The sequence below is a fragment of the Otolemur garnettii genome, unplaced genomic scaffold (genome assembly GCF_000181295.1).
Source record: "Otolemur garnettii isolate 467f Iridium unplaced genomic scaffold, OtoGar3 scaffold00127, whole genome shotgun sequence".
Taxonomy (NCBI): domain Eukaryota; kingdom Metazoa; phylum Chordata; class Mammalia; order Primates; family Galagidae; genus Otolemur; species Otolemur garnettii.
In genome coordinates, this window is record NW_003852522.1 from 1,688,820 (window position 1) to 1,697,243 (window position 8,424).

The window sequence follows — 8,424 nt, forward strand, 5'->3', positions numbered from 1 at the left end:
GGCTGAGGCAGGAAGATTGCTTAAGCCCAGGAGTTGGAAGCTGCAGTGAGCTATGATAACACCCCTGCACTCTACTTGGGGCAAAAGGGCAAAACTCTGTCTCAAAAATAATTTTTTTTTCATATATAGGCAATTTCACCCCTAGTCACTGCACTGGAGTTGTTTTTACTGTTTTTATAAGATAAATTGCAGAAATCTAAGAGGTCCCTTTAGAATCATTATCTGCTGATGCTTCTTTGATTTTTGATCTTATTCTTTAAAAGGTTTCGGATCTGACAGAGAAGTTAGAGGAGAGGATGTATCACATTTATAATCACCACAACAAGATCATCCAGGATAAGCTGCAAGAGTTCACCCAGAAAATGGCAAAGATCACCCATTTGGAAACAGAGCTCAAACAAGTCTGTCACACTGTGGAGACTGTGTACAAAGACCTGTGCGTCCAGCCTGAGGTATGAACAAGCTCACGGGGATTCCTGCCAGAGGCTGTGGGGAGTGATGGCCCAGCTGAAATTAAATGTGAACAGAAACCCAGGCACCCAGTTCTCACCCCACAGAGCAATAATCACTGCAAAGCCCTTGGTATCTTGCCATGTGGTCCCCTGTAACATGGTGTGTCCAAGCCAGGAAGCTGTGCTGTTGCCATCTCCCACTATTCTGTGGTCAGAAAAGACAAAGTCCTCCACACCTCTGCCAGCCAGAACTCATCCCTACTACCCATAGCCCTGCTACATGAACATGTCTCTTGGAGGCTGGGCAGTGCCTATTCTAGGTTTATCTATTTCAGCAGAGCTTAAGATTCAGACATGAACCAGACCACTGTAGGGGAAACTCCCACCTCATCCCAGATGTGATCCTCCTGTGGTTGTGAAACTACTTCTTAGGTGGTTCCCAGTAAATGGGGCCCAACACTGGGGTCAGACATGCAGATTCTTTATTTTCCTCTCCCCTGTTCTGCTCCAACATTCACCATAAGGCACTACCCCCGATGGGAGGGTAAGAGGGCACACAGTGAACCCTTGGAGTGAATGTCTGACTAAGCAGACACCACTATGGTCTTGAGGAAGCTGCTTTCAGGGTCATTCTCCTTCCCTCAAGAGAAGCTTCTGTTCCAAGGTAAACAGAGTCTACTCTCATCCATGGTTAAGTGGACTATGAAACTCTACAGAGAATTCCATTTTCATCTTCTTTTTAAGGAGCACATCTGAACAACTTCAGAAAGGAAATTTCCCATTCCCACCATAAAAGTTAGCTCCATCTACCACTTTCCTTATAAACTCATAGTGCAACATTCCCAGAGACCAACCTGGTGTCTCTCTGGGAAGAGGCTTCAGAGCACCATGGTGAAGTATGTTCACTTGCCAACCTTGAATGCTTGAATTCCTGTGATAGCTCTTCCAAGGATCAGAGCATGAATGTCATGTGTACCTAGACAGGATTAATATAGAGTCAGTTTAGAGTCTTAACAGCTCACAAATTCCCTTTAAAATCAGTCTTCAGGCTCGGTGTCTGTGGCTCAAGCGGCTAAGGCGCCAGCCATATACACCTAAGGTGGCAGGTTCAAATCCAGCCGGGCCCACCAAAGAACAATGATGGCTGCAACCAAAAAAAATAGCCAGGCATTGTGGTGGGCACCTGTGGTCCCAGCTACTTGGGAGGCAGAGGCAGGAGACTCGCTTGAGCCCAGGGGTTGGAGGTTGCTGTGAGCTGTGATGCCATGGTACTCTACCCAGGGGGACAGCTTGAGGCCCTGTCTCAAAAAATAAATAAATAAATAAAAATAAAATCAGTCTTCATGTCACCCCTAGGCCACTACTTCAGAAGAACAGACCCACAGAGACAGTGAATGCTGACAGATGCCGGGAGACTTGCACCTTAGTGATAATCACCAAGAGAAGGCTCAGAGGCCACTGTTTGGGCCATGCTGAGAAAAAGCATGTTTTTCATAGTTCTGTAATGCATCTTGGCAAAAAAAGAAAAAAAACAACCCCAAAGCTTGGTGCCGGATCACAAAAATGTAGTAAGTCTATCCCCTGCAGAGGCCCAGCCTTAGCACTCCTCACACCTGCTAAATTCTTCTACACACACACACATACACAGTTGATTAAATATTTGATTTTCAACCCAGCCAACCTCCCTTTCCACTGAGGCTGAGAGCTCATTAGCTGTTTAGAAACATGGTAGGTCTTTTCTTACCCACAGAAAGGACAGGAAAGCAAACACCTCATAAAAATAATCACTTGTCATGTGATCTCCCCACCTGAAGCCACCCATCACAAAGCCTTCCATAACCCCCTGCTTCGTGTCTGGGTGTTTGCTTTTTCCCAGCTTCCAGGAACAGAAGGCAGAAATAATGCCTCCCTTTCTTTCTTTCTTTTTTTTAATTGAGACAGTGTCCCTTTGTCACCCTCAGTAGAGTGCTGTCACATCACAGCTCACAGCAACCTCCAACTCTTGGGCTCAAGCAATTCTCTTGCCTCAGCCTCCCTAGTAGCTGGGACTACAGGAGCCTGCCATAACACCCAGCTATTTTTTTTTTTTTTTTCATTTAGCAGGCCTGGGATGGGTTTGAACCCACCAGCCCCAGAGCATGTGGCCGGCATCCTAACCACTGAGCTATGAGTGCCCCCCGCCTTGTTTTTGAGACAGAGTCTCTCTTTGTCACCCTGGGTAGAGTGCTGTAGCCTCATAGCTCACAGCAACCTCTAACTCTTGGGCTAAAGCAATCCTCTTATCTCAGCCTCCCAGGCAGCTGAGACTACAAGCACCTACCACAACATCTGGCTAGCTTTTTTTTTTTTTAGAAACAGGGTCTGGCTCTTGCTCAGGCTGGTCTTGAACTCCTGAGTTCAAACAATCCATCCTCCTCAGCCTCCCAGAATACTAGGATTACAGGCGTGAACCACCACAACCTGCCTATGCCTCCCTTGCAAATAGCTCTTTTTATTTCCAAAAGCACAGATCTGGGGTGGTACCTGTGGCTCAGTGGTTAGGGTGCTAGCCCCATATACCAAGGGTGGCAGGTTGCAGCCCGGCCAAACTGCAACAAAGAAATAGCCAGGTGTTGTGGCAGGCACCTGTGTTCCCAGCTGCTTGGGAGACAGCCAAGAGAATCGCCTAAGCCCAGGAGTTGGAGGTTGCTGTGAGCTGTGTGACACCACAGTACTCTACCGAGAGCGACAGGGCGAGACTCTGTCTCTACAAAAAAGAAAAAAGCATAGATCTGACCCATCTCCTGTCTATTTGTCCTAAGGGTCATTCCCATGGCTGTAGGATCCTTCCATTCCCAGCCAGTTCCCATAAATGCTGTCTTCTCTGTCTGGAAACTTCTCTGTTCAGGGAGCTCTTGATATCTCCCTCTTTCTATATAGCTCACACTGGTGGCCCCTTTTTTCCTTAATTACCTTTTCCCACATCTGTCTTCTCACCAAGCAAGGGATTTCTGGGGCCCTATTTGAGTCACCACCAGTTGTGGGGTACATACACTACAGTCTGTAGATTACTTTTTTCTTTAAAAAAAAATGTTTTTTTCTTTTGAGACAGAGTCTCACTCTGTCAACACTGGGTGGAGTGCCTTGGCATCATAGCTTACAGCAACCTCAAGCTCCTGGGTTCAAGCAATCCTCCTGCCTCAACCTCTGGAGTTGCTGGAATTACAGTCACCCACCACAATGTCAGCTAGTTTTTCTATTTTTAGTAGAGACAGAGTCTCACTCTTGCTCAGGCTGGTCTTGAAGTCCTGAGCTCAAACAATCCACCCGCTTTAGCCTCCCAGAGTGCTAGGATTATAGGTATGAGCCCCTGTACCTGGCCTATTTTCTTTTTAATTTTTAAAATTTTTCTTAGAGACAGGGTCTTACTCTGTCACCTAGGCTGGAGTACAATGACATAATTATAGCTTACTGTAACTTTGAACTCCTGGGCTCAAATGATTCTCCCCCCTCAGCTTCTCAAACAGCTGGGACTACAGGTACACACCACCATGCCTGGCTAAATTTTTAAATTTTTTATAGAGATGGGGTCTCACTATGTTGCCCAAGCTGATCCTGAATTCCTAGCCTCAAGTGATCCTCCCACCTTGAAGTCCTTCTCTTTCCTCTTAACATAAAATGGAGTGGTGATTCCTGTGTGTAGCTTCACTCTCACTCCCTTCCATCCACTAGCTCTCTGGGAAGTGTGCCACACTCCAGAGATACCCTCAGAGGATGTACCTCAGTCTTGGGAATGTTCTTCTTGCTGAGCATCTGGGATAAAGTGTTGGGAAGCCTGACATGGCTTGATCAGGGCCTCCATGTGGTGCATGAAGCACTTCCACAGTCCCATGTGAGCAACTCCAGATGAGGGATAGAGAGGTGTGACTTGCCCCAGGTCACACTTTGACTTGGTGAGTAGAACATGGGCCTGCCCCTTCCCCAGACACTGAGGCCACCATCATACTCCCCTCCACCACTAAGAGGCTAGCTCCCACCTTCATAGGTGTTCACAGCCTCCAGGTTCATGGCATGCCGGATCACGTGATATTCATCAGAAATCCCATTCCCCCCCAGCATGTCTCGGGCCTGACGGGCGATGTCCAGGGCTTTCCCACAGTTATTCCTCTTCAGCAGAGAGACCATTTCTGGAGCAGCCCTGGACGTGGTACATAATGTAAGCATTGGGCATCCAGGTATGCCGATGTCCTGGCAAACCTAGTGAAGGGTGAGGATTCCCCAGTGAAGCAACCAAGTTCCCAGTGACAGTCCAGTGGGACTGTCCCAGGTCCATCACATCAAGGCCAAAAGGCAGAAGAGAAGGGGCAGGTTTCCAGGGCTGCCAGGCAGAAGGAACATTTTTCCCAGGAGAGGCACAAGGTCTCTGGCTGTAGGTGGTCCCCCACATGCAGCCCTTACTTGTCCTGATCCTTCAAGCGGCCAAGCTGCAGGCAGGCATGGAGGCCCAGCGTGATTTCAGTGAGCATGTCAGCCAGCTTCTTCTGGATCAGCTGGTTCCTAGCCAGTGGAACTCCAAACTGGATCCTAGATGGGCAAGGGCAGCCTAAAACAAGGGAGGGCCACTCCCCCCACCCAATCCCCATCCCTTGGGCCCTCTTCCAGGAAGCCTTCCCACGCTGTCTCAGTGCCCTGAGTTTGCCCTGGTTCTGTCGTTGATTCAGTCCTTCCCTGCTCAGGAGGACTTTACCAGCCATTTTATAGAAGGCTGGTGGGTATGGAATGAAACCCAAGCTATCCCACACTCCATGAGATTTTATGACAGCCCACACATACCTGTCCAGGGCATACTGCCGAGCCATATGCAAACAGAACTCAGCAGCTCCAAGCACACCCCAGGCAATGCCATACCGGGCATTGTTCAGGCAGCCAAAGGGACCCTGTAAGGTTGAGAGGGAACCTTAATGCCACCCAGGAAGCACTATGCAGACTCAACTCTGAAGCAGGAAAAACCCTCTCCCCAGACACCCCAGAAAGAAAGGACTCCAGGCAGCCATGTAAATCCCACACAGTCCTGGCACAAAAGCCCAGCGCCTGCTCACTCTTGATTTGCACACAGTTCTACCCAGACTGGGTCTGGGTTCAATGCTCAGATCTAGGTGGTGGATATAAGGAGACAGGAAAACACATGAAAGTTGAAGGATTAATCTGTTTCAGGCCTATCTTTGTCCCAGGCAGAGCCAGTATAAGTAAGATGGTCATCAAACAGGCATTTTCTAGCACATCAGCTCAGACAGCTTCCCAAAATCACCACTGTGTGGGCTCCAGAGGCAGAGGGAGTGTGTCATTCTCGTTTCCAGGAGGGTCCCTAGCACAATGCCTACCCAAGAAAGGTGACCCAGCAGGTAACCTGAAACCAGATGCCAAGGTAGCCACTACTCACCCCCAGGCCAGATGTGTTGGGCAGCACATTCTCCTCTGCCACCTCCACACCATCCATGATGATCATGCCTGTGGCCGAGGCACGGAGAGAGAACTTGCCCTCAATCTTGGGGGCTGAGAGACCCCGCATCCCCTTCTCCAGCAGGAAGCCCCGGATGCAGCCATCTTCACACCGAGCCCATACTACAAACAAGTCGGCCATAGGCGAATTGGTGATCCTGAGAGTAGGACAGTCAGTGAGGGGTCTTGCCACTACTCCCCTTCCCCTGTCCCCCTGCCTGCCTGCTGCCTAGAGCCCTCACCAGGTCTTGGTCCCATTGAGGGTGTAGCTCTTGTTGGATGGGTTGTGGTGAGCTCTGGTCTCCATGCTGCTGGGGTCACTCCCACAGTTGGGTTCTGTGAGCCCAAAGCAGCCCAGAAGTTCCCCCTTGGCTGTAGGTATAAGACAGGTCATGGGGCCACCTGGCCTCTATTCCCTCAACCAAAATTTGTCACCCTTGCCAATGAGCCAGGCCTCATAACCAAGGTGAATCTGGTCCTGCTTTCACAGCATTCCCACATTCCCAGGGGGTATGGGAGATAGGTGTCCCACAGCCACAATCTCAATGCTATAATGCCAAGGGGGTCCCCAGGTAGTCAGAAAGGAGTTGGCCAAACTATATCAGGAAGGGCACAAGGAGTTAACCAGAAGGGTGTGGGAAAAGCAGCCCTGGCAGTGGGAACAGAATGTGCAAAGACCTAAAGGTACATTTGGAGAATTTCAAGTAGCTGGGTCTGGCTGGGGAGGACCAAACAAGACAGTAGGCAGAAATGAGATGGAAATGTCAGCAGAGGCTGGTCAAGAGAGGCCTCAGGGAGCTGTATAGGAAGTTAAAACACTGAACTTTGGGCTGGGGGCACAGAAAATGAACTAGGAGGGAGATGATAGTGGTAACAGAGAAGTAGAGAGACACCTAGGAGGGGATGGTCAGGGCCAGTGAGGGATCAGATGACCAGGTGAGAGGCCCAGGGCCTGGCAGGGGATCCAAGTGATCACCATACTTGCTATGTTTGAGATGGGGACAGAGGACAGGCACACCCTTAAGCTCCAGACCTTGGGGACTTTTCCTTCCTCCAGGCACCATGGGCAGGCACTCACCCAGTCGAGGCAGGTACTTCTGCCGCTGTTCCTCACTGCCATAGGTGTAGATAGGATGCATGACAAGGGATGACTGGACACTCATTGCTGATCTGTAGCCACTGTCCACCCGCTCCAGCTCTCGAGCCAGGAGCCCATAGGCCACAGATGAGACCCCAGCACAGCCATACCCTGGTGGTAGTGGAGCAGGGCAAGATGGGACAGCAAAGGACAAAGCCCTGCCCAGCTGGAACCAGGGACCCCTGAGGTCTAAGAGCCTGATAGGGGCACACAAAGAGACAAGCACCAAGCCAAAGCTGTATTCATCTCCTCTTCACAGCAACTATTGGCAAGAAGGATAACAGCCCTGTTCTACAGACTAGGAAACTGTGGCTCAGAGAATGGGACACAGTGGGGTTCACAGACTACCAAGAGAAATTTATTCCTACCTTTGATGGTGGGGCCCAGCACACCCAGCTCTCCCATCTCCAAGATGATTTCGCGATGAAAAACTGCAAAGGGACAGATAGCTCAAGTTCAGGCCCAGCCCTAATCTACTGCAGACTTCAGCCCCGGGGACAGAGAGGCCCAGAGGCTAAGGCAGGCAGAACTGGTGTGAAAGGTGGAGGGTGCAGCTCCAGTGGGAGAAGCCCCAAGGCACCTTCGTTGCGATTGGCCAACAGGATTCTAGGCATGAGTCGCTCCTGGCAGTAGGTGCGGAAGGTGTCCCTGATAAGAGTCTCATCTACCGTCAGCTGCTCCTCCAGCACCAGTGGGTCCTGCCAGTCAAACTGGGGTCGCGAGGCTGTGAAGGAGAGCGGAGGTTGCTTCAGCGCAGCCTGCCCGCCCTTCTCCGACAACTTCCATCCCTCCACTCCAATCTCGCTCCCTGCTGGTGTGGGCTAACTGGACCGTCAAGGTAACGTTTCTTTCTCTAACCCGGCTCATACCGCAGTGTCTCTGACCCTGTGCACGACCCTGCCACACCACCCGAGCTCTCAGAGTCTGGGTCACAGTCCGCCTGCGACGCACGGCGCAACCAGGAGTTCTTACATTTGGCCAGTCGGCTCTGTGTCCTCCCGCCTTTCTCTACAAACACAAAACGGTACAGTCACCCCCAAGAAAGTCCCCCCAAACCCAGTTCCTTCCTCCCCACCCATCCCCGGCCCCCGCACTAACCGGTCTGCACTGCTGTGGAGACCCCCGTGCGCAGGACGCGTAGGCCCAGTCTGCGGTTCAGCAGCCGAGCAGAGACGCTTCTCAGAGCCATGCTAACAGTGGATGGCGAAAGAAACGATGATGATGGACCAGAGGAGCGAGGCCGTCAGCGCCGAGCTGCTCCCAGCCGCGACCCCAGCTTCCCGCGCCCTACTTACCTGTTGCCTGAAAGCCTAGAGAGTGCAACTGACCAAGACCTTTGACCTCAGCGGAGGAGAG

General features: G+C 50.9%; 1 protein-coding gene across 4 annotated transcripts; it reads right to left on the reverse strand.

The window, feature by feature from the left end:
• Window positions 1-917: 917 nt before the first annotated feature.
• GCDH (glutaryl-CoA dehydrogenase) lies at window positions 918-8,424 on the reverse strand. 4 transcript variants are annotated; one of them, XM_003798021.3, is made up of 12 exons: window positions 8,364-8,424; window positions 8,167-8,258; window positions 8,041-8,076; window positions 7,649-7,792; window positions 7,437-7,499; window positions 7,009-7,179; window positions 6,173-6,302; window positions 5,872-6,088; window positions 5,265-5,368; window positions 4,890-5,015; window positions 4,469-4,629; window positions 918-1,428 (listed from the first exon to the last, which is right to left on the reverse strand). In XM_003798021.3, the coding sequence occupies exons 2-12, from the start codon at window positions 8,255-8,257 to the stop codon at window positions 1,355-1,357; spliced, it is 1,317 nt and encodes a 438-aa protein (XP_003798069.1). In that variant the 5' UTR covers window position 8,258; window positions 8,364-8,424; the 3' UTR covers window positions 918-1,354. The 4 variants fall into 4 exon arrangements, with proteins under 4 accessions (XP_003798069.1, XP_023373802.1, XP_012665685.1 ...); XM_023518034.1 differs by lacking the exon at window positions 8,364-8,424 and having other exon boundaries at window positions 8,167-8,350; XM_012810231.2 differs by lacking the exons at window positions 8,041-8,076; window positions 8,364-8,424 and having other exon boundaries at window positions 8,167-8,350.

What these genes read in the sequence shown, in the direction of transcription:
- GCDH (XM_003798021.3), bottom strand. Translation starts at nt 8,257, where the DNA reads ATGGCTCTGAGAAGCGTCTCTGCTCGGCTGCTGAACCGCAGACTGGGC. An exon ending in GCTGGGCCCCACCATCAAAG is followed by an intron (nt 7,180 to 7,436) that starts GTAGGAATAAAT and finishes CACTACCACCAG; the next exon opens with GGTATGGCTGTGCTGGGGTC. An exon ending in GAAGTACCTGCCTCGACTGG is followed by an intron (nt 6,303 to 7,008) that starts GTGAGTGCCTGC and finishes TTATACCTACAG; the next exon opens with CCAAGGGGGAACTTCTGGGC.